This window comes from Motacilla alba, chromosome 5, assembly GCF_015832195.1.
Source record: "Motacilla alba alba isolate MOTALB_02 chromosome 5, Motacilla_alba_V1.0_pri, whole genome shotgun sequence".
Lineage (NCBI taxonomy): Eukaryota > Metazoa > Chordata > Aves > Passeriformes > Motacillidae > Motacilla > Motacilla alba.
Window position 1 is genome coordinate 48007353 of NC_052020.1, and position 27460 is coordinate 48034812.

Sequence of the window (27460 nt, forward strand, 5' to 3'; positions counted from 1 at the left end):
TCACAGCACACATGATGAAGCATGGTCCATTTTTTCCTCCAGACTTTAAAATCCCAGTGCAAACCTGCTTTTCCATGTACTCCTGATGTGGCATACACTCGTATTCTCATCAGCCCTGGTTCAGACCCTGGCAACAGGCTGAAGTAGAAAACACACGGTCAAAGATTTCAGCCTAGGAGATGAAACTAACATGTACGTGTCAAAAGGTTAAGAAAAAAACATACACAAAAAAGCTTTTAATGCATTAGGTTGCACATTTTTATTATCCTGCTTTTTGTGTTGGTGTCAAAGGTTTTTCAGAAACAACCTGTGAAGGAATACACTGAATTTTTCATGCTAAAAGTGATAACAGTAACTGTGAGGAACAGGGAAAAGAATAAGAAAAGGGACAAAATATGTTTATTGTGTATTGTTGAACAGTAAGTTCTGGGAACAGGGAGGAGGAGAGAAGCAGAAAATAAAGTTGCAACAGCTCAGCCATGAAAAGGCATAAGATTGAGCCGTCGGGAGCTCTTTTCAGCCGTGGTGAGAGAGGAAGCCGAGTATTTTAAAAGCAGGCTGATGGATCAGCAAACCGGGCAGGATTAGCTGGATGGATTAGCAGTGCGGCCGCCAGGTGTGCGTCTCCAGAGGCGCGCGGGATGCAGAGGACCAGCACACGCCGCGGGAGCCGCGCAGAGCCGCATCTGCCCGTGGCTGCTTTAATCACCCATCGCTTCGCTCCCCAGCGCTCCCCAGCCCGTCATCGGCTCCGAGCGGCGGGACCCAGTCCGGGGTTTCCGCGGTGCCGCCGCTGCCCCCCGGCCGTGTCCGCGCCCCCAGTCTCGGGGCTGCGGAGCCGTTCCGCGTAGGCAAACGACCCCCGGGGCCCGAGGGGCCCCTGCCGGCCCGGGCTGACCCCGCCGCGGGACTCCCGGGCCGCCGCGGCCGCCGCAGGCGCTGCCGGCCGTGAGGGGGAGCGGTGCCGGGGCGGGGCCGCCCCACAGGTGCCGCCGGGCGGGCGGAGCGGAGCCGCCCCGGCCTCCCCCCGCCGCGGGGGCGGGCCGAGCCCAGCCCAGCGCGGGGGCCGGGTCGCCGCCGCCCCCGCCCCCTGCCGAGCCGCCCGCGAGCCGCGCCGGGCCGGGCCGGGCCGGGAGCCGCCGGAGCTGGAACTGGTACCGGTGTCGGCTCCGCTGCCGCGGCCGCGCCCGCCGCTGCTGGGGGAGGCGGTGCCCGCGCCGCGCCCCCGCGCCCCGCCCGCCCCCGGCAGCAGCAGCAGCGGCAGCGGCAGCCTCAGCACCTCCGCCAGCTCCGCCAGCAGCTCCAGCGGCAGCACCATGGACCTCTCCTTCATGGCCGCGCAGGTGGTGCGCGACGGTGGCACGGGACGGGGCGGGACGGGACGGGAGCCCGGGCGGGGGCGGCGGGGCGCGCATCCCCTCCTCTGCTTTCTGCTCCGGTCCTCTGCTCCAAAGTTGCGTCGGCGCGGGTGTAAACCTGAGCGGCCCCGCGCCTTGGGGAAGGGGCGAGGAGATGGGAAAAAAGTGAAAAAATGAGGCGGCTTAGCGCTGCTAAGGAGAAGTTGGCGGCGCAGCTCGGGGCGCAGCACCTGTTAGCGCCCGGCGGCGGGCCCAGCGCAGCGCCGCCGCTCCCCCGCCTGCCTCCGGGGCGCTGCCGGCGGCCGCGGGCTGGGCGAGGCGAGGAATCATCTCTCCATCCGGCTGTAAATGGAACCGGCTGTAAATGAGACCGGCTGTAAATGGAAATCGGAGATGCGATTTTTCGGTACTGCGACTGTATGTGCAGCTGTGGCTTTGGGGTTTTTTAAGTTGTTGTCTACGCATACAGAATCCAGCTTGGCGTGTATAGAAATACTCCTCTGTTTGCATGAACAAATTTTTTTAATTGCAGCTTAGTTCTGATTCTAGCTCGAGGCATGATTGTGGGTGTTGGTGTTCAATGTACTCATGTTTAATATACTGAGAAGTATGTACTGGCTATAAGCCACCCAAAGCCAAAAATCATCATGGTGAATCCAGGTGAATTGGGTTTTTAACAGACAGAAAGTGCTGTGCTTGAGAAAAAGCCACACTCACTGACCATCCATTCCCTTTTCCAGGATATATTCTTCTATTCCTGTGGGTACCTAAGTGTAATTGGCCTTTTTCAAGAATAATTTGGATCCAAGTTTGTGATTTTGCCAAAAAACATCACCCACCATTTAGAGGTGGAGTAGGGGCCGGGAAAGCCTTTCTGCACTGTTGCTGCCTGAGTGCTAACTTCAGTGTTTGTTGGAAGCCAAATCTAATCCCTGAGCTGTTGTTCTGTTTCATTAATGCAATGGCTGTTTTGTCTTGTTCTCTTCCTAAAGTCCACTTCTGAGGGGGTGTCAGACTCTGCTTTTCTGAAGGTAGCAGTTGGCTGTTCAAGCATCTCTTCCCTTTGCATGCATGTATTTCTAAGAATTTTTTAAGGAAAACCACAGTGGGGAGGAAAGCATAATTTCTATTGATATGAGATCTTCCTGGTAACTGGAGTATTCAAAAGAAATTTTGCAGGTGTCAGATCATATTCCTGTGGTCCTTCTCAGCACAATCAGTGAGCTCTCTGTGTCCATCTTTTGTTCCCTGAGCACTGAGCTGAAGGGGAATGCCCCCATAGCACAGAAGCAGAGGTGCAGCACAGCAGCAGGTTTTACCCATAATCAGAGTGGAGTGTGCCAAAGCTAGGACTAGTGCTGCCCATTCTCTTTTTTATACTCACCCTTATTCTTGTTGTCCCATATTCTACATAACTTCTACACTAATTCTGTGTATTGGAAGAGTCACAAAGCACTGTTGCTTTGCTTCTCTCAACAGTTCCCAGTGCAAATGTATCTACGCTTCCTGAGGTTATTAATGCAACAGTTTACAGTGAAACCTGCTTTTCTCCCTGATCCTTTGGGGTGAACTTGTTGTTTTCCTTTGTCACAAGAAGTGTGAATTGATAGTTTTTGTTTCAGTATGAGGTGAAGGCAAGGCAATACAAGCTCAGGAAGAAAGGCTGGAATACCTTGGAGCTGTGTGCCTCAAAGCCCTTCGGGTGGTGAGGATGGTGGGAAGCAGTCAGGGCTGTCAGATCTCTCCCAGTAGGGGCACAGGGCTCATTGGGTCTGCACAGCACAGAGCATGTGGGGAATTTCTCCAGGGGGTATTTGTGTAATTATTAACCTTTGATGAGCTGTAGGAGAGGATTTCCAGGGCTCCTTTTCTACGGAAGGAAGTGAATCCAGTTCTTAGGTTACTGTGTACAGCGGATGCTGCACTTACCCCTGTTAATCCCCATCACAGGCCTCTTGTACCTTTCTGAGCGGTCAGCCCTTTCCATTCCTGTCACCACAGTGACATTTTGCCCCCAGTGTGACACTCCTTTAATTTAGGTATTGCTTTTCTTCAACTTTCTTTTTACTGCTATATCTTTTTGGGTTTTTTTGTTTTAATCATTTCTGTGGCATCTCTGATGGTATGGTTTAGTGAGATATCTTCAATAACAAATGAGTGAGAACACAAGAGAATTATTGGCTTATGCTTCCTGCTCATAATCACTTTTAAGGATACTCTACTATCACTCTCATTATCATCCACCTGCAGCAGGTATTACATTTTACCTGATGAATACCAGACAGATTAATATTTTGTAGAAAAACAGGTAATACCTAAACTGAGATGCTTAAAGACATACAAGCAATGGTTACCTCTCAAGTTAGTTTATTTTTACAGGATACTGAAGACTATTTATGTTCCTATAAATTGCATTCCTGTGTTTTCACGCCTTTTCACTGCTCATTGTGGACCCAAGTTGGCTTTGCCAGATGTCTTCTGAGACAGCATAAATGACCTGTATGGTAGAACCCCTCTGATATAAATACAGAAGCAGAGTGTAAGTTTGATCACCACTTGCAGCCTCACTGATTCTACAGTGTGTTATGAACACTTAAAATCTGGCCTCCTCCTAAGTGCAGCCTGAGCAACCACCTGAGCACCTCAACTGTCTTGTATTTATTAGCTGTGCCATGAAGAACAGCTTTTGACTGTAACTATTAAATCTGTTGTTAAAATGAGCCCTTTTGCATCAGTGTTTTCATCTCCAATCAGTCCTGATTGAGCAGGCTTGGGTGTCCCCTGTTCTGCTGGTGCTCTAATTGGTTTTGGTTTAAGGTCCTTTGTGCTAATGAGCAGGACTCACACCTAGTCAGAGCTTATTAGCAGCTAGTCATTGGGTTTCCATTTTAAATCCGTATTTTAGTTAAAGTAATGCTGAACATCTCAAGATGCTGTGCCAAAGATGTTCAGCCACTGCTAAGCTGTACGACAGCCTCATTTCTGTGTGTTGTTCAGTGATTTGAGAGCGCTCTTGTAGTCTAGGTAACCTCAGAAATAGCCACTTCTCATAGGTAGAGACTTTTGCTTGCAGCATAAAAGCCTGGTTTTGGGAGGTGCTGAGTGCTGCATCCAGGCTAAGAGCACTCGATGCTTTTATCAGGGGTTAGGGGGTTGCTGTCAGATGCCCAGGGGTGAGCTGCTCCCCTCCCTGCTTCTGACGGACTGAAATTAATATTGATTTAACCGCCAGCTGAGGAAAAAATGTTAATGGGAGCAGGGTTGAAATGTCTTCAACCTGAAAAAAATAGAAGCTTTTAGTGGGGAAAAAAATGGGAAGACAGAGAATAAAAAAATGATGTCATGGTCTTCAGTATAATCCAAATTGATATGAGCTGGGCAGCACCTGCAGTCATAATGTTACTGATACGTTTTTCAAGATTTATGTTTGCAATTTAATTTTCCTGAAGTGTTTCCTGTATTTTCTGTTTCATATTGAAAACGCAGACTGGATTTCCTTAATTTGCAGTGTTTTTATGGTTGGGTATGTCTCCCTACAGTAAAAATAAAATTTTAATTGTCAGATAAATGGTCTTCTCTTCTTTTACGTTTAGAACAGGGAAAAGGTAGCAAGAGCCTTGGGAATATGGCTATTTCTGTGGATTTTTTTCTTGAGTAAGTCATATATAGTTGATGATTCTCCATGTTCAAAACCTCTTTGAAAACAGGTTTTGAGGATTTGAAGTACAATAAGTTGAATTCTTTGTGTATAGTTTAATAATTAAAAGTTGTATTTTTATAATCTTTCATTTCAATTGGAGAAATAAGGATTTCTTTTAAACATGAAAAGTGATACCATGCTTCAGGAGCTAGAGAAACAAATGAGCAAGTTTGATACAGAAAGCAAAACTATTATAAAATAAAGATAATTTCATTGTTTTTGTGTTCTCTATTACTCTTCTAGGATTTCAGGTCTGGTCAGTGATCATTCAAGTCATTTGAAGCCTTTCATCGTATTGACAGTAATCCAGGTCACCTTCCCCACAACAGGGAGGTGGTCATTGCTGCATCTTGAAGAAACCATATAGTTCTCTATTGGGAGAGTAACAATCCCTACTTCCACATGAAACATACTTCATTAAGAGCTATATAAGTTCTGAAAAGCCCTGGAATACACAGGATGAACTGAGTTCATTTAGGGTCAATAATGTCATGCAAGTTATTTATGAGAAAATATTATAATAGCAAATTCTGCAAACTTTGATTTAAAATATCCTTTCATTTTGACTTATGGAATCAAAAAATCATTATCATCATGTCACTTAAAGATTAGAAAACACTTTTAAGATCTGTTTCCGCCATTAATGTAGCACTGCCACGTCCACCACTAAACCGTGTCCTTAACTGCCAAATCTACACATTTATTAACTACCTCCAGGGGTGGTGACTCAACCACTTCCCTGGGTGGCCTGTTCCAACACGTAGCAACACTATGCATGAAGAAATGTTTCCTAATATCCAATCTAAACCTCCCCTGGCCCAACCTGAGGCTTTGTCCTGTCACTTGTTGCTTGGAGGAAGAGGCCAACCTCTACCTGGCTGCAATCTTCTTCCAGGTGGATGTAGAGACCAGTGAGGTTCCCCTGAGCCTCCTTTTTCTTCAGGCTCAACAGCCCCAGCTCCCTCAGCCAGTCCTTATCAGACTTGTCCTCCAGACCCTTCACCACCTTTATACTCATATTTTCCAGCTGACATAGATGGCCCATGTGCATGCTGCAAGGCCAGTGTGTGCACAGAGGGTGTGCTTGGCATTCTTGGACACCCAGCCATCTGAACAGAGCTGCTGCATTTCCAGAAATCCCAGACATAGGTCCAGTATCCTTTAATTCCTTTCTAATTAGATTTCTGGATGTTAGAGGATGCACAATTAGGATCTGCTGTACTCTGCTGTATCAGCACAGAGGAACCAGAGTGCAGGATAATAACTGCATTTGTTTTCTCACTATTCCTTTATCCTCCCTCTCAGGGGTCAAGAGGAATTCAAAGCCTTTATTAGCTGTGTGCGCTTTCTTACAGCAAGGTAATCTGAAGGTATTAAAAAAGAGAGAGTTTAGATTTGTGGTTTGGGTAGGTTATTCCCACCAGCTCAAAACAGAATCCAGGCTGCTTGCTCAACGTGAGCTGCATGTGTCTGTGTGTCCATTCTCTGCTGCCAAGAGAGCTTCAGAGAAAGACCTTTCAGCCATGCTTGCACTTGGGGAGTCTGTCTTTGACAGTGCTAAATGGTGGCCGTTTGGAAGCTTTGACGTTACCGGTTTGGGACATTTGCTTAGGACTGTTTTTTTCTGTAAAAAGTGGGATCACCAAAAAGCAAGCTCTTTGCCAAACCAAACTCTTTGAGAGTTGAGATTAAAAGATGCATGAACAACTCCTTGCCAAAAGCTGCCTTGATTATAGTTTAAGACCTAAGACAAAACCTCTTTGATCTATATCATTAAACATTAATAATGTTAGCTAGGAGCTTGTAGTCATTCTTTTATATAACCAGTTCAGTGCTCACTTATCTGCATAATAGGGCACTGACCATTACTCTACTAGCTCCACTTTCTTCCAAAGGTTAAAGTCATTTTCTCTGGCATTCTTTGATTCCTCCAGAATGTCTTGACTTATAATAAATAGAATCAAAGCAGCAGATGTGAGTTTATCTAAGGAGTTCCCAGATGCTTTGGTTCAATCTTAAGTCCTGATGTCTTGCTGTGGTATAGCACAGCCAGAGGGTCCAGCTGTATAATCCAGATGTTACCAAAATCCTGGTTTGTGTGCAAAAATCAGTGCCCTCATCCAGGATGTTGCCAGCAGTTGAGGTGAGAATCATTTTCTTTCTGCTGGCTGCTTGGCACAATTGCATTAGATTTTTATTACTGTGGGGAACAAGAGGAATCCCTTCACTTTTCTTATCACCGCAGTAACACTGCAGACTACATTTCCAAGTCTTGTATAGTAGAAATTTCTGTTCCAGCAAAGCTTTTGAAAATTCATTGGAGATTTGGGCGTACTGTTTTTATAAAGTGTTGATACTGCACTTTGGAGGAGGCTGTTGTTCCAGGATTGTGCTTGTAATTGCTGTCAAAAGATGTTAAAAGCAGTGATTCCAATCCAACAAAACACTTAAACATTTACTGCACTTGGAACACGTGTATATTGTTCCAGTAACATCAGCAGGACTGTCCACTTGCTTAAAATGAGAAATCTTAAAGCCTGGCACCAGTGGAGAGAGAATGCTTTGCAATTCATAGAAAATATCATGGGAGAGCAAGAGATAACCTATTGTTGGTCATATTATTAATTCAGGGAAGCCTGAGGCTAAGTGTTTTGGGAGTGACTGTGCTTTCATCAATTAATAGCATGATTAATTTGTCATAGGAGCTCTTACATGTTGGAAGAGGAGGATGTGGTAGGAGGTGGATGGTGGGGAAGGGAAAGGAGGATGTGGCTCATGTGGCACGCATGTTTGTGCACCTTTGCACAACAAGGGTTAGAAGAAACTAGAAATAATTTATTTGTGTTTCATGTGCCCATTAACTGTGAGACTAATTCTGTGACACATTGAATATTTTTGAAATAATTTACATGTTTTTTAGCAGTTGCATGCTAAAAACTTCACAAACAGAGCAAATGTCACGTATTTCCATCTTTGTTGAGCATGGAAAGGAGGGTTGTAATATAATAGCAAATAGACATTCACATGTTTTACAGACATAAAGCATTTCACAACAGTTGATTGCAGCAGTAGCTGGGTCCTGTTGTACACAGAGAATAGCTAGAGGTAAGAGCAGGTAAGAAATAGGAAGACTGAAGCAGCACTACATTCATACCAAACATCTTGCTTGTTGAGATGCTGTTTTTTCTTGAACAGTAAGAGACCAACCCTGTCCTACACCGAGCAATGAATGATTCTCTTGGCAGACACGATGAGAATGGAGTTCCTGGGTAGCAGCTGAATAGCCCTGTTGTGTCCTCAGAATCCACAGGCTGGAAAATCTTAACTGGTTATAGATTGGGGTGGTAGTGGTGGTGTTATCTTGGTTTCGGCTAATTTAGGATTAATTTCTCAATTCATTGATGAGCTGCAAACACAAGGGTGGAGATCCTGGTTTAAATTTTGCTGAAAATAGATTGGATGCTGGCCATTAGGAAGTTAGTTGCACCATCTTCCTAACCTCATTCTCATAACAGACAGAAGCAAAAATCTCCAAATGATTCAAAGGGTTATGTAGGATTAAGTAAAGCAGTGTGATCCTTTGGTGACCATACACCATCAAATGAAATAATTGATAAAAGATTAGACCATTCAAATGGAGTGCAGTGATGTGGAAAGCAGAAAATTACAGCAGCAACCCAAGTAAATTCAGTAGTGACCAGCTCTGGTAGTTTGCTATGTCTCTCTACTGGACTTTAGTTTCTTTGGCAGTATTTTTGGTCATGAATTGCATTTTCTACCTGAGCTAGTGAGGTCTGTTGTAGTCGTCTGTTGTTTCAGCAGACATCTTGGTTTGATGATTATAGTATCCTATACAGAATTACTATTAACCCCATCCTCTTCTCACAGAGATGATGATTTTTAATGGTATCTTTTGAAAAACTGATGGCTCTCTGTGATTGTTATAAACAATTTTTTTCCAGCCGATACATGCTGAACTATGAAAGGAAGATCCTTGAAAATTGGTTGTAAACTGATGACAGTTGTGTGGCTTGATCAGTGGCTTGATCTACTTCTTGTGCTCGTTAACATGTCGGGATTGTTCCATTTCCATGGAATAGAAGCCTTTGGCAAACAGGATCCTGACATTTCATATGCAAGTTATGAGCACTTTGGAACAAAAAAGGGTCAGAATGAAATGTGGGAACTCCTTGACATCTTTTTTGAAGGTGCTGTGTGGTCAGGGTGTGCAGTCCTGTTGGCTCTGGTGCAGCAGTGAGGAAGGCCTGTCCTTACACGGGGCACTGAATAGGCACAGAAGACATGGCCAGCTGGGACACAAAGACCAGGAGCGCTGAGTGCTTACTGACTGTGCAGTGCTGGCAGGATTACAGGGAGCAGAGGCAGTACTGGGTGGAAATCTCTCCCTGTGGGTACAACCATGAGTGCACAGCAGCCAGAACTGGAGCTGTGAGTGGTGCTCGCTGCCCGCCCGCTCCCCGCTGGCTCACGCACCCACACTGCTCTCAGTCTGTCTCACAGCTCCAGCCTTTTGAAATGACACCTAGTCTGACACTGAATCTTTAGTCTTAGCTGAATTCCACACTCCTGGTACCTGCCAGAGCCCAAACCTGCCAAGCAGCAGCTAATTAGAAATCATTATTATTACGGTTACTTCAGAAAAGCTCAACACCTCTAAGAAGCAGGCTGCTGGATGCAGAACCATTTCCTTTTGTTTTACAAAGTGAGTGTCTCTAGTGTGGAAATGTTATAAAAATTAATAATATTAGAAGCTGTTAACCTCAGCTGGTTTTGTTTGTTGCAATTTTGTTTGTAAGCCTTTCAAATGTTACAAAAGGTGGAACACCCTAGGAATGAGCCTGCATAAGTAAAACAAAACCAAACTTCCACTGTGGCTTTTTTTTTCCTTCCAAAACAGGAGGAAGAGCATTTGCAAAATGTGGGATGGTGTGACTGATAAAAGAGACCAATACCAGAGTTGCTGCATGGAAGGAAAAAAGACACCTGTGTCTCTTGGACTGATGTTTAGAGGTTTTCAGGTGTATGTTCAGAGAGAAAAAGTAACAATAGGACTGATGTAGAAACAAAAATATTAAAATTTAAAGTTTTAAAGGATTTCTGAGATGTCAGCTGAACCCAAGGACATGGAGCATCTGATCTCCTTTAAAAATCTAGACCCTAATTAAGTGTATGCCTGAAGTATGTGATTCTCTGAACTTCCCTTCTGCTTAAATGGAGTATATAATTAAATTTCTTGACAATCTGCAAAAAGTGCATTTTGAGGCGCTATAATAGATCTTCTTTAAAAGTGAGCTCCACTTGAAATATGTTGGGTTTCTCCTTTTGTCTTTCTACCTTACCCTCCATGATGCACCACATAAGTTTTTATGGATCTTTCTCAAGGGTTTCCTCACAACTTTTCTCTTGTTTGCCTATGTAGAATGTTTTCCTTGCAACTCAGGTATGCTTTCCTTTTTGGGTACCTTCTTTCTTTGTCTTTCATATCCTCCATCCTTACCTTCTATAAATTATTTCAGATGCTATAGTTGCACCAAGTCCAGTCCAAGTCCTACAGAAATCTGAGTGTAGTTCTGGAAGATGGGGACGAAAGAGTAAATAATTCTCCTGTTCAGGGACAAGAGATCCAAATGCATCAGAGGAGCAAACTAAAATCACTGAAACTGTAAGCAACTGGGCAGAAACTTTCCCAGTTGACTCACTAAAGACAGAAGCCTGTTAGTATGTCTTTACTGGGCTGCAGGTTGGTAAAAATTGATGGTACTTGATGTAGAATCTAAATGTCAGGAGTGGAAATGTCACCTTCTTTGCTCTGTTTTATATTTTGGTTGTTCTTCAGCTAGAGCAGAGTAGCTTCCAATCTCAATCTGAAAAGTTCTGAATTCTCTAGATGCTGAGCCTAGCAGTCACTTGTGTGATAGATACTGAAAATTCATTCACAAACACTCTTCTCTCTTTGCCTGTGCTATGATACCCTTCCCCTCCCAGACCTAGAGGTCACCTTCCTTAAATATATGGTTATTAACATAAAGGCATGCCAAATGGTTACTCTGTGATAGGATCCAGGCTGTGAAATGGTTCCTTCTGTGTTGGTCTCTGAGCCATCTGACTGAGCATGCGGTGAAACCGTGCAGATGAGCGAGGCAGTGAAATTTGTTGTCAGGGTGGCAGATGTTTTATTCTCCTGGTGCATTCTCTGGCATTTCTCAAGGACATGAAACAGAAGCAGAAGAAATTGAATTGCTGTGCTTGCTCTCTCCCTTGTTCTCCAAGGTAGTTTTGCAACTCATTTCTCCTGTAATCTTATTAAGTGAGAGAAGAGACATGCACCTCCTGACTTCTCTTACAACTGTCCTTTGCACTTTCACAGGTAACCTTCTTTACCCAGCCAGCTGTAGTTTTCAGCATGGGTGGTTTTCATGGTACATATCTTGCTTATCACTTTAGTGTGCATAATACCCTTAAAGCACTTTAAAGATTGGTATTTGGATGACTAAATAAACATTGCTGCCTCTAAAACATTTGTCTCTCAACCTCTGCTCTGCACGGTGCATGTCTGGAGAAGGGAGGGCATGGAGAAGGCAGAAGACAATGTGCTGATGTGATGTAAGCTGCAGTCTGGGCTGCCATGATAACGATCCCTTGCTGTGCCTTAAAGCCTTCAGGTGCCAGCATATGCCATGGGTCATGCTGACAAGTGAAGAGAAATGGGAGGAGGAAGCAAAAGTAGGTTTGGCCAAACTCTGCTGTCTTCCTTGAGGACACAACATGGTCTGATTTGAACTGTATAGAGAATGCTGGCCAGCTCATTATTCCTGTAACCGTTGGCTTTGGAAATGGCAAAGTCAGCTGTTACTAAAAATCTTTAAAACTCAGTTCTAGAGAACAATGAATAGGAGAGTCTCTTCTGTAATGACAGTTGGTCTTGTTTTGCCACCTGATCTTTGCTGTTAGAAAACTAATCACATAGTTTTACACTTGCCTAATCAAGGATATAAGTTCATTAATGCAAACAGATTCAATAATTTCTTAGTGTTAGATTTATTAAAAAACCAATATCTTGTATTGCCCATAGATTGTGATGGTAATTCAAATGGACTCCACCACATCCATGATATCTTTTTTACAGAAATATGTAACATTTAGGGTATGGGTACATCTCCATACTTACTCTAGAGATCTCATGGGCACTACAGTATAAGCAGCCATCAGGCATATAGTATAAATTTGTGTGGGACATGACTGGGACCTTGCACCCCAACACTGTGATGATCTGTGGTGCCTCTGCTCTGTCCCACGGAACATGGCATGACCAGGGAGATGAGGGATCATAGGCATGGGCAAGCACACTTAGGGTGGCAACCAGAGACAGACAATACAGCTGAGTCTATTGCTCACTGTATTTGAGGGTTGTTGTCCAACTGCTGCATCCAGCAGTGACCTACAACTTAGGGAGTTCAACCTCTAATGGGTTTTCATTCTCATAAACATCAAAACTTTTCAGGAACAGTGTAAAGTGTAAACCTGAAATTAAAGGATACAGAGAGGAAGGCTGGACTATCCCATGAGGCCTCAGAGGAGATAAGGGTCTCAGTGAGCACTTATTCCCAGTTTGGTGCTGTTTAGTGTGGAAGCTTAAACTGGCCATTGGCTGCAGAGACAAAGCAGCAAATCCTTCTTACTCCACATGTGCAGTCAGGTGGCCCAGCAGATAATGCTCAGAGCATCCCTTGAGTTCTTCTAACTTAATGAAGTTATGGCTTGAAGCTTATAGCTCTGGATAGCTCTTTGGAACTGGGTTCATGACTATCAGGCTCTGATTTTTATGTTGTTTTGTTTTGTTGTTTGTTTTTTTTTAAACTGTGGTGTCATTTCCTTCAGAACAAATCTGGCAGGTGATCTTACAGAAGTTTAGAAAACTGGGCTTTTCAGAGTCTGGACCATTGCAGTAAAGCTTGGCCAACAGGTAGAACAGGGTATGCTCTTCCCCAAAAATAAGCAGCATCTTTCTGTGTGCTGATTTTGACAGAAACCCTGACATCAGTTTAGGAGTAATAGAGCTCATGTACAACTCTTTGCCTCAGGATCATACTATGCTCCTGTCAGTCCTAGTAGTCATCCTGTTCACTGCCTGTCTCACAGGAGCAGCAGAGTGGTGACAACAGAGGGGATGCAGCAGCTGTCACACCTATTTACAGTTTCTCAGTCACTGATGTGAGAATAAACAAACATGATATTCCTGCAGTTGCATTGTTAGCAATTTATTTTTAAAATCAGTCACTTGAAAAATACTGAGGCACAGGTAAAATAGCTCTGTCAGCACTTTCTGTGTGGTTTGCAACCTACTGCTTGACCTGAGAATTTCACTCTGTTTCTGTTAACTTAATAGAAGAGCTAAGGTCAAGGCCACATACTTACCTGGTGAAAGCACACATTTCTCTTCTGAGTGAAGTTGTATCAAGAAGGGATGTGGCTCACCAAATGCAGGAACATGCTGATTCCTGTCTGCTGTTGCCATTGTATTCCCTGATTTTATTACCTGCTCAGCAGTGATGAGTAATTCTCACAAGTAAGCAAGTGATATTTACTGTAAGAAAGGCCAAGTAAATTCATAGTTGAGCAAACATTTGAAGAAATAACAATTAGAGATCGCTTTCCTATTTTGTTTGAAAATGTGGAGGGGAAAGAAATTGAAAATATAAACATTTTCTCTTGTATATCTAAGAAACAAATACAGAAGTTAATATTTTCTATCATTGCATCCCCAGAAATGTGGGCATGAAACTTGCTGTATTTAGTCAGTAAATCTTTATTAAAGTCAAACAGTGGCTAACAATAGATATATAAAAAATTGATAGGATTAAAATCTGCGATCTATTTTGGGGGCTGAAGTGGAACAATCACAGATAAACAGAAGGAGAGTGAGTCCATAATATCCCATGAAGACACAGTATTTAGGGACATGGATGCTGTGCTCTGTTTTTCCTCTTGTCTCTGCTTTCCTCCTCCTCAAAGCTGTGGAGGGGACCACACAGAAAAAGCATCACGTGGCAGGATCTATATGTTTGGCTTAGAGAGCCATCATCCCTTGAGTGCGCCAGATTGGTTACATGATCTGATCATTGGTAATTGCCCCTTAGCAGCTGTCTCTTGGAGAGACACCCCAGCACAGTGGCAGCTACAGAGAGCCTTTGTAATCTGGCTGGCTGCTGTCAGTGTTCCTAACTGGGACTTACCTATCCCTCTGTTTTTGAAGTGTGTGGGAAACAGTGTGGCTGCTTAAAAGCTCAACATGGATGGTGCTTTCAGGGGTGTGACTTCAGAGCTGTGATGAAACATTTTACCTTTCTTTGTTCATCTCTCTCACTGCCACCCTGCTTTAACGGGCTGCCGCAGCCTTGCTCCTAAGTCCTGAGTCACAGCAACCGTGGCAGAGTTTGAGTATCTCTGCTGCCATCTGACCCTCCTTTGCCATGGTTCTGTGTGATGGTACTGTTCCTTTTCTGCCTAGTATCAAATAATTTGGGTGCCTATCTCTGAGAACCACTAAGGGTGTATTTATTTATTCATTCAGTAACTTATATTCTCTGTAGGATCTCATACCTGGATGTGTATGTTGGTGATGTCGGTCTCACTGGTTCATCATTAGGAGAGCTCTGCCTTTCCCTGAAGGCACCTGATTGTAGCTTCCAAAGCATAACAGTCAGCATGTTTGGCCTTTTTTTTTTCCACTCCCACTTAATTTTTTTTTTTTTCCAATTAATGGGAAAGTAGACTTGCTTTTGTGATCCCTGGAATTACTGGAACCAATGCTTCAAGCAGCACAATTCTGAATCATCTTTCAAATCTGATGTGAACTGGTTTTGCTATGTTAATATATATTTATTTCATATACAGCTACATTTATTTTACATATTCACCTATGTTTATTTTTGTAGGTCAAATTTAACTATGGCCTGTGCTGCCCAAACCATGCACTGGATTTATGTTGCAAAAAACCTCCAGAATTGGATTTTTTTTTCTTTTTAATCTATTTTACAGAAGTCACTATGTAGCATCCACATGTATTTTTTGAAAAATCTGATACATTCTCAAAGAGAAAGGCTGTTGGGAACAATTGCTGTTAAAAAGCAGGAAGCAAAGCAGCAGTGAGGGCATATGTGCATTCATGTCATGTATACCTGATGCTGACCAGAGGGAGCCAGCCCTCACCTTCCTCCTGCCCAGGAAAGCCCCACAGCGACAGGATGCCACCTGACCCTGTTGCCATGTAAGGACAGGGTGAGCCCTGGCCATGTTGCCAGTTTGTAGAAGCAGGTGGGCCCCTGTTTGTGAGCCTTGGGCGGAGTGGTGGTCCCTGAGTCCTGAGGGGCATATGGGCAAGCAGGAGTGGGGGAGGCTGGCACTGCTCTTCTGCTGCCCATCTGCCTCTGCCCACCAGCATGAATGCCCCTGTCTGCCAGAGCAGAAGCGCCTTCACTGAAGAGCAAAAGGGGAATCCAGGAGAAGGGGTGTTTGTGACACGTTTGCTGCCAGGTCCATGACTCTGTGCACTGAGTGCTCGATGCTGAGAGCGGCCGTAAATCATCGGTGGGAATAAACGCAGGCTTTGCCTGCATGATATAGGCACAATCCAGAGAAAACAGTGCTGAAAACATTGTGCTAAAATTCTCACATGTGGGACATACACAGCAGAACTGAAAAAAAAAAAACACACCGGAGTCACAAGCAGATGTAAATCCGCTCGCTAATATGTCTTGCAGGCAGTGTCAGGGGTGTTTTGGTGATAGCTGCTTCTGCAGCAGAGCAGGCAGCGTGAATGCAGTGCCCACAAACTGCTCAGAATCCGTAAGTAAAAGGCAAATTAGCTCTGCACAGACCTGTGGAAAGAAAAATATAAGCTGAGGAAATAACAAGCGAGTGATGTGCACTCTGCACTTCACTGAATGCAGAGCAAACTGGAAGTGCTGTGAAGATTTGGAAACCTGAAATTGTTAACCAAAAAAACAAGCAATTGTTTTGTTAGGTCATGTTTGGCCTTTTCTTCTGTCTGTTTCAAATGAGGACCATTTATATAATAAATGAACACTTGTGTCAACTATCGCATCCATTCTTCTGTATTTCCCTTCAAAATCTCATCTAATTCCAGCTGCCATAATCTCATCCATTAATCACATTTTATATTTCAGGGCTGCTTTTTCCCATATATGTCCTCAACCTTGTATTTAGTTTCACGCAAACAGCAAAGCTGCTTTATGGTTTTGTTTTTTTTTTTTCCACAATATCTACTGAAAACTGTCCTTTTTTAAATTTGGTAAAATACTGTTCCATGGCTGGACTGCTGATGTGTGTAACAGTCACAACAGTTCCAGCTGGACTTCTGTCTCATTGCCATCTTTCCTCTATTCCCATTCCTTTATTCTTGGGTTTTTATCAAGACCTTTTTCTTTATTTTCACAGGTCCTATGAGATCCTTATATTTAACTAGAATTGTTACTACCTGGATAGAGTAAAAAAAATTAAGACATTTCAATTCACAGGTATTTGAATATTCAGCCCACTGAACACCATTTTAAAGGATTTTTGTCTTTTTCTCCACATCTGTGGAGAAAAGAAGCATAATTATATTCCCGTACATGAATCCATATATGTCTGAAGCTGTCAGCCTGACAGTGATCCTCCCAAGAAATGCTCCATAGTCACTGGCTATTTATCATCCAGCTACTGTATTCCAGGTAGCAGTGCCCTTTTCTTCCAAGCAATGAACTGGGTTACAGAGAAGCATAACAGCAGTCTGTGTATATCTCATTTTGACAAGCCTTCTTCAATGTCTTTCATATCAAGGGTTTATCCAAACAAATAAAAGAACAATCAATTAAAATGACAATCAATAAAGAGATTATCATTAGTTTATTAATTAGTTTAAATAACAGAGATAACAAAAGAACAACTGTGAAAGCTGCTTACAGTGGTGGTAAATCCTGTTAGCGTTTCAGTTTTAATGCTCTCACCTCAGCACCAATGCAGTGAAGCTGACAGAAAGGAATCATTGCCTTGGGGATATCCTTATTTGTGCAAATTTCCTTTCACTGAAGCAGTCTGAGTTCCCCTGCTTCTTCATTCGCTGGTTGGGCAGTCCTCCTGAGCACCCTGTGAGTGGGGAAGGGCAGCTTGTTCACATCTGTTTGCAGCTGTCTGCCAGCATGCCCCTCCTCTTCCCTCAGTGCAGCATTTTTAGTAATTGAGATAAAAACATTCTTGTGCCATCACACATGCATCTGCTTTCAGATCTGGATTTCCAAAGCACGCATTCAGATCCGGTTTTCATGCATCACTGCATTACAAGGACTCCATTTGCATAGTCCATTTCAGGTTAATCTGGTTAGATTTTTCACCCTGTCACTGAAATTATGTCTTTATAAGCGTATGTCAAGGTGGACTAAAAATATATTTTCCCCTTTCCAGGCTTTCCATGATCAAATGATAATTGGTTGTAGTTTTTGTGCACCCCCTCACTCCATCTTTTTAACCAAGTCCTTTGAGTAACAAGTTCAAGTTACCCAGAAGGAGTTTGTAGTTGGCTATGTGAAAGATTAGGTTGTCTTGTATCTTTTCAACAAATGCATGAGTTCTGAAGACAAGAATTTCATTCTATGCTCCATGTCTTTGGGGAGAGTAGAAGAAGCTCATGTGTAAGGTATGAATGCGGATGTCTAGAAAGAGGGGGCTATTACCTTGATCTGAAGTCAGCACCTCTGTATTTTATGTCAGATGGGCTTGAAGTGGTTTGGGTCCAGTTAGCAGTTGTCTGGTTTAGAATAATTTCTTTTCACTTTCAGTATCTTTATGGGAAAATGAGGCACATTCATCATGAATCTACCATTCATCCTTTTGTACCATGATATAATCATCTGAAATCATGACATAAAATAGCAGTTCATTTTTTATTAAAAATACATTTAGTGTCCCTGGTAGCTTCTTTTCCTTCATCTTTTTCACTTGAAAGAACAAGATGGCCAGCAGATGTAAAGGCTATCACCTGGAAAAAGCTTTCTTACATGTGTCTTTTAATGCTTGATTTCTGAACTGTGAAGAGTAGTGCATCAGTATTGCTTAAATCAAGCATTTACATTTCTACTGTAATGCAAAGCAAAATCATTAAGGTCACAGACTTTGTTCTTTGACATGAGAAGTAACCTTTCCTTATGTTATCCAGCACTTTGTCTAAGAATGTTTGATGTGTCATTGGGAGATGTTGTTAATAGCAACTGAAACATTTATCTTTGTGACATCATGACTCTTAATCAACCAAGGATCACAGTAACCTTTTGAGAAATCTGAGTACATCAATATCCCTCTAATTCACTCTGCTAATGTCAAACTTTTCACGTGCAAAATATCTTGTCTGCATTTCTGCAAAGGAAAGAAACATGTCATCATCTAAATTTCAAAATGAAGGCCCAAGATGAAAATAATATGGATCAGATAAATATTTTAAGGCTGTCAGCTCATATTGGTTCATCTTGTTCTGTCTGTGGATGACCAAGTACAGTTGGCAGATGCCAATGCTGCCTTTTTTGCTTTTCTGCTGTCATAACAAGAGATCAGCAGGGGTCAGCTGTGCACTTTTCAGCCCCAGAATGCCAAGTAGCCTTTGACCAAAGCCACTGTGTTTTCTGAAAAGAAGAATGAGCATGCCCTTGTATTTTAGCCTCTTGGTGAAAAGTGTTCAAAATCAGCCTTTGGCTTTACTTTTATTCTTCCAGCAGGAGAATAGCTTGCTGTATTTTGAGTTTGTTCAGTGTTGTGAAGCGATTGGTTCATTAGGATTAGTGAAACAAGCTGTAGATGAGAATGATTAAAAATTAATATCAGAATATCACTAGTCCATTAAGGATTAAGGCAGCTTTGGAATTGGAAGTGAGATGAACTCTAGTAATGTTTTAAAGACTTATTAGCTGATCTTGTGGTGGACACTGAAAATGTGCAAAAAGCCCTAAAGAGCTTATAATCAAAGCAGACAAGATAAGGCAAGAAAGAACTTTAAATATGAATAAAAGAGGAAGATTAAAGTCCATAAAGAAAATTAGTTCCACTTTTCCTTTTTCTTCCTCCTTCATTGTGCAAATAATCAGATTTGTAACACAGATCTTGTTGTGACACAAATCCTGACTGGCTGTTTTTGCTGATGTTTCTCAGCATGTGAACAAATTCTGGCTCAGAGCCCATCTTGTTTGGAGCCTTCATAGGCCACAGTCAGCTGGCAGCCAGGGCTTGGTTCCAAGTAATAGATAAGGGTTTTCTCAACACAGTATGGACTGTACTTTTCATTGAAAGGTAATGGTTTATTCTAAAGGCCAGAGTGACCCAATGATATTTCCTCAGTAATGAGTTGTGCACTTTAATACTTTCTAGACATTTTATTTCTTCTTTTTCTCCATCAGATCATCAAGAATTGGATGAATTGTTCATGTTCCTTCTTTTTTTTCTTATGGTAAAACTGTAAAAATCTTGAAATAGAAAGGATGGGTATTGGTGAGATTTACAGGGAGTATAACTATATGGAAAAGGAGTACTTGTGGTGTTCTCAAAACCTCAGTTTTTCTACATTCCTCAAAGATCAAGCACCTTCCCTTTGGGGAAACAGATAGTGCCTGCACTACAGGATTACCGAAGGAAATGGATCATGATGGAAGGTGAGAGGTGGAAGCTTACTCTTCTGCAAAATCTAGGCTTTGCTTTCACCTTGGAGATGGCGGCACTGGTTTTGTTACCTTGGAGATGGTGGCACTGGTTTTACATTACCTGTGCTGGAGTAATTTAGAGCCTTATGGGGAAAAAATGTGCTGCTGTGGGCAGAGCTGGGATACACAGGTGGGGTCTGATCTCTACCTGCTATTTGAAGAACATGTTTAAACTCAGTGGTGACCCTAATGTGTATGTAGGAATTGGCGTGCAGTCACACTAGGGCTCTGTCCACACCCAGAACCGAAGGAGTGGGACAGAAGTGTTTGTTTCTGTTTCCTCTCACTTCTTTATTTAAGCTGCAAGAAAAACAAGGTGATTTTAATAAAAATTAATGAAATGAGGTTCATGACAGCAGTGCTGCATAGCACCAGACTCAAGCTCCACACTCAAACTCCACTTTAATGAGTTCTCATCTGAGCTGGTAAGACCCAAGCATGAGAGACACAGCCTCAAACTGGGAATGAGTGCTTCCCTTTCCCATCACATTCTTTGTAGATATTGCAACAGAAAGCTGAAGTTGACCAAGGCCCACTCTAAATCTTATGGGGGTCATACCTGAAGTAATCAGATAAACAGATTTTTTGGGAAGGGGTTTGCTCTGGGACAATGGGAAATACCCAAGGCATATATGATATCCCAACAGCTTGCCTTCCCCTGCACATATTTGTAATGCACCTCTTCCTTCTGACCCCTGCCTACTGTGTTTGTCTTTTCATATCACTCCTGTGTTATCCTTGCACCAGTATGTGATGATCCAGGATGATCCAGACTGGAGGGTGAGCAGGAGCAGCACCCTGCTTGCCTCCCAAGCACAGTCAGGAGGGCCACTGCTCTTACAGGCAGAGGTTGTAACAGGCACCAGCAGCCTGACAATTGTTCCCCTTCCTGAAACAGGATGGCACAGTCTGGTTCTCTTACCTCTGTTGCAATGGCTGAATATCCACGTTGGATGAAGCAGGGTGTTGGATTTTGTGAATATTCTTTAGCTGTGTCTTGTTGGTTTTGCCTGCAAGCGTGCAAACCCTGCAGCCCTCTGAAATCAGTGACATGATTGTGTATGACAGTCATTAGTGGGTGAAACAGAAATCTGTCTGGGAGCATCTGTTTTGAGGGAGCCAAATATAATTAAAGTTTAACCATGCTGCATTTGCTCTTTTATTTACTGGGACCCAGTCCTTCTTAGGGATCACAGGGACATTTCTTGAGGTCCTTCTGAGGGCTTTGACTTGCTGCATTTTGTCATTGTACGTGTGTTTCATAGAAGTGTATTTTGTATTACAGGCTGGATCAAACAAGTTTGTACAGAGATTCCCTTCAGGATAATGAAACACTACCTTCTTGAATATTCTTGAATCTTCTCAAGTTCTTTCCAAGGGGAATACTTTCTGGTTTCAGGTTGTTCTGAATCTGGACATCTTGCATTGATTTATTGCATTTTATCAGTTATATTTCCATGATGTTCTTTGAGCAACACGATGGATTAAATGTGGTTTTATTCTGTAATTAATTCTATACACTTGACAATTAATATCTAATGTCTTAACTTGGTAAGTGGTACACGGTAGAATGTCATGCAGGGATCAGTGATGTAGCCTTCCTAGTCAGGAAATGTCTCACAGCATGGTTTCCAGTTTATTTTCAAGGGACAATTGATCAGGTATTGAAGTGTGCCAGGAGGAAAACACTCAAAGAAACATCCATGTTGCAAAGATCTTACTCAGGCCTTGGAAAAACTCTGTAAAATCTTAAGTTCAGCCTAACTACAAATACATAGAAAACTTTGTTTTTTTCAAATGTTTTAAACTTTCTAACTTGATTTTATTTTTATCTTGAATGAATGTGGTCATCTTTTTATTATGGTCATCTCTATGTTACTTAATGAGTCTTTATCCCTCTGACTATGCTTTCCAAGTACAGTCATTCATACTACACTCATGACTTGCAGAGCACTTCCAAAATGCAAAACTGCTTTGGAGAAATTGTAATTACTTTTGAAAAATCCTTTCATTTTTATCTGCTATTCCTTTTACTACTAGTTCATTGATTTAGCTACATTTAAAATGGGTCTATGTAGTTAATTTTTGACATATGTTTCAATTTTACTGCAACTCTGAAACTTTAAATGAGTAGGAAATAAGTAAGGAAATACCCTTAAGTAGGAATAGATAATAAGCTCCTATTCCACTACCTAATGAGATACATTTTTGAGGTTTTGTACAGATTTTCAAATAAGCACTGTGTGCACTTCCTTAGGATTAGGTACTTACCTTCCCATATATTGCCAGTGGAGAGCAATAGCTGTCTCCTCAAGGGATCTCTTCATGTCCAATTTAAATCCCTAAATTTACCTTCCTTTGACTGGATGGTGAGTTTGAGAATATTTTTGAAGAAGCATCTCTGAGGGAGCAAACCAGGTGGAATTAAGCCCTCTCTGTGGGATTTTTTTTTTGCTGATGGCTTTAATTGTTTCTTGTGGCATCCATTGTAATAATTCTTCTTTGTGATTTTTCTTCCTGAGCTCTCAGTGTCTCATTGTGTTATGGATTTATTCATGCAAGACACAGAATGGTGGTGTGGGATGCACAAGTCTCTTGGAGATATTTTTGAAATTAAGATCTTCAATCCAGCATTTCAAAATAGAAATGATTAAAGATGAGAGGAATGCTTGCATTTTTGCAAGTACTACATATTTGCACTGTTTTACTGAACAACTCCCATGCTGCTTCTTAATATTTCTGTGCTGGATTTTTGCTGAGTGATGCTCAGCTGGAAAAAGGCTTGAGCTGCAACTCAGGTTTCCTGTGGCTGGGGAAGATCCCTCTGTGGCAGATGGGTCAGGCCACTGGGTGAGGGATAGCCCTCTTTCTCCCCAGCATGCAGAAACCTTCAGAGTGTTATAGGGCTATGTCCAAGGAAATTTCCTATGCCTGTTACTTTTCTTTAAAAAGTCTCCCTTATCAGGTGCTGCATTAAATTATAAGGTTGCACTGAATGATGCAGGGATACCAAACTCTGTTGTTAACTGACCTGCACCTGTCTCAGAGCCAGTGGCTCCTTGGTGAAAATCTGTGTGGATGCTCCAATTTTTGTCTCCTCCATCATTTAATCTTTTTATGGTACACTCATTGCTGCCTTGATAAAATGAGATGGTGATATTTTAATTAAGTTGAGTTCAGAGGGATCATAAATAAAACCTCAGCATGGGTAGAAGTATTAAAATCTGGATCAGGGAGTTCATTATCTGAATATATAAGACTGGACTGAAGAACCCAGCCAAAGGCTGGGAACTGCACTGCCATGCATGTGCACATCTTCTGGGGCTGAGAGTGTTGTGCTTCTGCTAGACTTTATTTTTCTTTTTCCCCAACTGTTTTTGTAAGGCTTGTACTAAGGGTTTAAAAGAAGCAAGAGTTTTTGATTTTGGTGCAGTTTCACTTGCTTCACCTTGCACACACAAAAGTGTTCCCATAGGTGACAATTATTCTCAGTCTTAGACTGCTTTTGGCCAGATGGGTTATTTTAAAATTGCATCTGTAGATGCAAGATGCCATCACAAAATTTCATGTGTAAATGTCTGAAGATACATGGATGTACGTGTCTTGCTTCAGTGTGAACCTGTCTCTTAAAGCATCAAGGTATCCTGTAGCTGCTTTGCTGCTTTGACCATCTGAGGTTCAGAAGGCTCTGACCCTCAGCTTGGGAGAGGAGCCTGTGCATTTCCTCTGGCTCTCAGGCTGTGGAGGAAGCCCACCTGACCTTGGAGCCAGTTCATTTCCTGATTGCTTTTCAAAACCTTTTGCCTGAAAGATTTTCAACTGGTGCACTCTTCTGGTGTGGGGATTTCTTCAGTACCTAAACTGCAGCATACTCAGGAACAGCTGCCAAGCTCAGGGACAATAATATTTCTCTCTCTGTTTATGTCCTTTCAAAACATTTCTCCAAACATCCTGAGATCCTAAGACACCAGGGGAGTGTGAACTTGCATCTTCCATCAGGCAAGGGAGAATACCAAATCACTTCTCTCTCAACTGTTCCAGTTCTCCAGACAAGCAGTGATTCCATAATTCATATTCCACTGAGTGAAATGAGAAAAAAATGCAAATACAATACATTTTGACTTTATTTTCTTTGTTCCCTGCTCAGCCTTCCATAACAAGAATAACCGAAAAAGCTTTTACAGAAATCACTTTTGGGTAGGAAAACGTTCTTCCTGAGGAAAACTGTTACATATCTATGACTTTAATTATCCTGAGCAGCCCCAAGAGTTCAAAGCACAAGTATTGAATTACAAACAGTTGTATAATAAATTAAACATTGATTTGTACCCATCCTAAGTATCTCAGGCACTAAGGAGGGCTATTTTGCCTATACATATATAGTCAGGCTTATCTAGAGAGAATCAGTGCATAATTTATTATATTTTTCTGTAATCTGCTCTGAACTGTTTGAACAATCTCAAACATAAGCACACAAACACAGATGGCTTGGCTGTTCTGTGTTTGTTTGGCGTGATAAAGCTTGTCATCAGCTGCTGTCTAGTTCAGCCACACTTAATCATCCCTTGATGGTCCTAGTACACAAGCAAAACCTGGATTGTGAGTATCTGGGTTTGTGAGAACATATGGAATATTTGGCTCTGATGCTGGCTGTTCTCACACAGATGAAGGTTTCTGCCCCCGCAAAGAGACAGGGAAATGTCCCGTATGGATGCTTCTCTTTTGCTTCAAAGCAAAGTGAGCCAGGAATATTTTAAGTTGTTGTGAGTTCTGTTCATGTCATGTTCCTGTTCATGTCACCAAAGGGAGAGAGAAATACATGTTGCTTCTCTTCCTTGGGCTCTGCTGTGGGAACAGTAAATCCTAGAAGATGATTGAAATACTTGCTTGGTGGCACTGAGTTCTTAAGTACTCAAGATTTTATTTCTTCACGATATTCAACAAATAGTTAATGGTGGATGGAACTTTTCTTAGCCCAGTGAATACTACTCTTCAAATATTAGAAATTAGGAAATCATCAACATTATTTCACCTTCCAGGTTTTATTCTCTTGTGTAATGTGTGATTGGCTCACTCATGAGACAAAAAATGCAAGGGAATAGGATTAATTTTTAAGCAATTGTGCCTCTTTAGTTATAAACTGTAACTTACAGAATGAGTTGAGAGGAATGTGTAGTCTGTAGGTTGCTCAAGCCATATGTTGAGGCTGATATGCCTGATGGGATCACAATGGATGCCAGCCTGACACATGTTGGTATTCCATCGAATGAAGTGTATGCAGTAGGGTCATTTGGCAGTCCTCCTCTCTTCCTGGCAGCAGCTCTCTGTTTTGCTTGTTCTTTATGCTGGCTGCTACCCTTAGCATCTCCAGACATGAAGAGGACTAGCATTGTGTCAGATTTTTCTCCATTTTTTGTCCATCTCAACTGGAATACCTTGTTTTTGTTGCCTCCCTCGCTTGTCATGTGTCCTGAACTAGGTGCCAAATATGCAAGCAAAAATGTTTACAAAAATAGCCTTACATAAGGCACAAGAGGGATACCTCAAATATTCTCTCAGCATACCTCAGCCCTACCCACTCTTTTGTTTGTGAAGATGTAATGCAATATGTGAATGAAAGGGAAAGGAAAAAAAAAAGTAAAACTGTTGGATAAAAATGCTGCATAGCCGAAATAATATTGCACACATCATTACCAGTTTTCTCTCTCTGCCGTTTTTTTCAGAGACTCTGATAGAACATACAGGGTAAGAAAAATAATCTTTATGGAATAAGTTGAATCTCTTAAATTGTTTTCATTTCCATTCTAAGGATTTTTATTGGATGCCTGCAAGTATTTTCCATGAGAGAATTAATCTCTGGAAATCATCATAGAATAATAGTATTCCCAGTGTGTTTGCATTATTACAGTGACCTAACTCTTATCATATGTGAAGATAGGTGCAAGGTGGCTGTCCCAAAGATGCTGAAAATGAGGCATTTATATCACATCATTAGGTACAGCAGAGCTGCAGAGGTAGTAATTACTTCTCTCAATAGATAAATGTATCCAAGCTTGTCTTTGCAGTACAGCCATCGCTGTGTAACATAAGATACATGAGATTTATAGTTTGGAAGGTTTGAAAGCTTTTGAGTCTACACGGAATAGTAAGTAATTTCTCTGATGAAATAGAGCTAAGCCTGTTAGTATGGCTTAGTTAAATCTCAGCCAATTAATTTTTCATGGGCTGTGTAGCAGGGATTGGAGGAACATGCAAGATTTTTTTATTGCTCCTGGGTTTTGGTTTGAGCAGTGGTCAGCATATGCAACATAGAGAAATTTCTGTGCAGTAACTTTTTTTCTCTAGAGGAATAAGATGATGTCCAGAACGCTGCATCCTCCTAGTTCCAGCTCCTAACACCTGCCCCTTAAAATTATTTTTAGTGTTTATGAAAAGCATCCTGATTATGAAATACTGAAGGATGCAGCAATTTACAAAATTGTTACTTTTGCCCATGCCTGAAGTCTAATGGTTTAAAGAATTTTTCATCTCAGAGTGATTCTACTTTTGAAATTGTCATTGCTTCTCTTGTTGTGAATGGCTGCCAATTCCCATCTCTCCACACATCCCCCCCACCCTCCGGAGAACAGCCTAAACATCTCATTAGGCTAAGGGAGAGGGAGCAGAAGGAAAATCGAAATATATGAAAGTCAGTCTCTTTGCTACCCAGAATCTTGGTCACATCACCAAATTCATAATGAGGCATCACCATTTTCTCAGAGATGAACAGGGCTGCAAAGATTATGGTGGAGGAAGGATTTAAGCAGCCCTTTTTCACTTTGAAAAATGGGATTAGGATTTGTTCAATTATTTTCCAATACATTTTTTCTTGAGTTCTGCTCTTTGGCTTTCCACTTACACCCCATAATATGACTTTTCTGTTTATGGTGGGAATGCCTTTTTCTCAGCTACGAAGTGCCATTACTATCAGCTTGTGTTACTCTTATTTTCCTCTTTACCCTCTGGCACATGGAAAGCCACTTACTCTCTGCATAAGAACTGAAACTGCCACTGGTACTGTGCAGCCGTCTGCTTGCTTCCTGTCAGTGATACAGCCTTCTGTCCTTAGAGAAAGGCTGTCCCTTGGGACATCAAAACATTAAGGTACTGTTCTTTTTCTCCTCCCAAGATTATTTTTTAGTTGGTTGCTTGCTTGCTTGTTTACTTAATTCAGGGTGGTTTTTGTAATAGAGGAACTTGACACAAGAAAGAAATTGCCAGCCTGGATCAAAACAGGAGACAATTAAGTCCACTTAAATCCTGTAGCTTGGCTTTGAAGTCACCAGTGCCAAAAATTTTGGAAGCAGTGATAATCAGTACCTCTTTCTTTTCACGTATTTGTAGAGTTTAAACTCAGAGGCTTGTTGTTTGAAGCTCTTCCAGAATGATGTTCTGTGTTAAACTGTTCCAGCTCTTCAAATTGCTCTTATCTCTAAAGGAATTCCTGTTCTCCCTGAGTTTCCCCAGTATGACTACACATGGTGTGAAGTGTCCTCTGTTTTTCCATTTTGGGAAATTGTAAACAGATTTTAATAGCTCCAGATGATAACATTGATGGTCAGTTTTATACCCTCCCACTGAGGTTTTCTATTTTGATAAAT

At 42.0% G+C, this 27460-nt stretch overlaps 1 protein-coding gene across 3 annotated transcripts in view; it reads left to right on the plus strand.

Moving 5' to 3' along the window:
- Positions 1–1071: 1071 nt before the first annotated feature.
- C5H14orf132 (chromosome 5 C14orf132 homolog) overlaps positions 1072–27460 on the plus strand; it is a 46085-nt gene continuing 19696 nt past the window's right edge. For 2 of the 3 annotated variants that reach the window (XR_005257151.1, XM_038138781.1), the window contains exon 1: positions 1072–1346. Coding sequence is in view for 2 of the 3 variants with exons in the window: in XM_038138781.1 (XP_037994709.1) it covers positions 1317–1346 (30 nt within the window). In the remaining variant the exon portion in view is untranslated. The remainder of the gene's footprint in view (positions 1347–27460) is intronic. The other variant, XM_038138783.1, reaches the window with a different exon arrangement.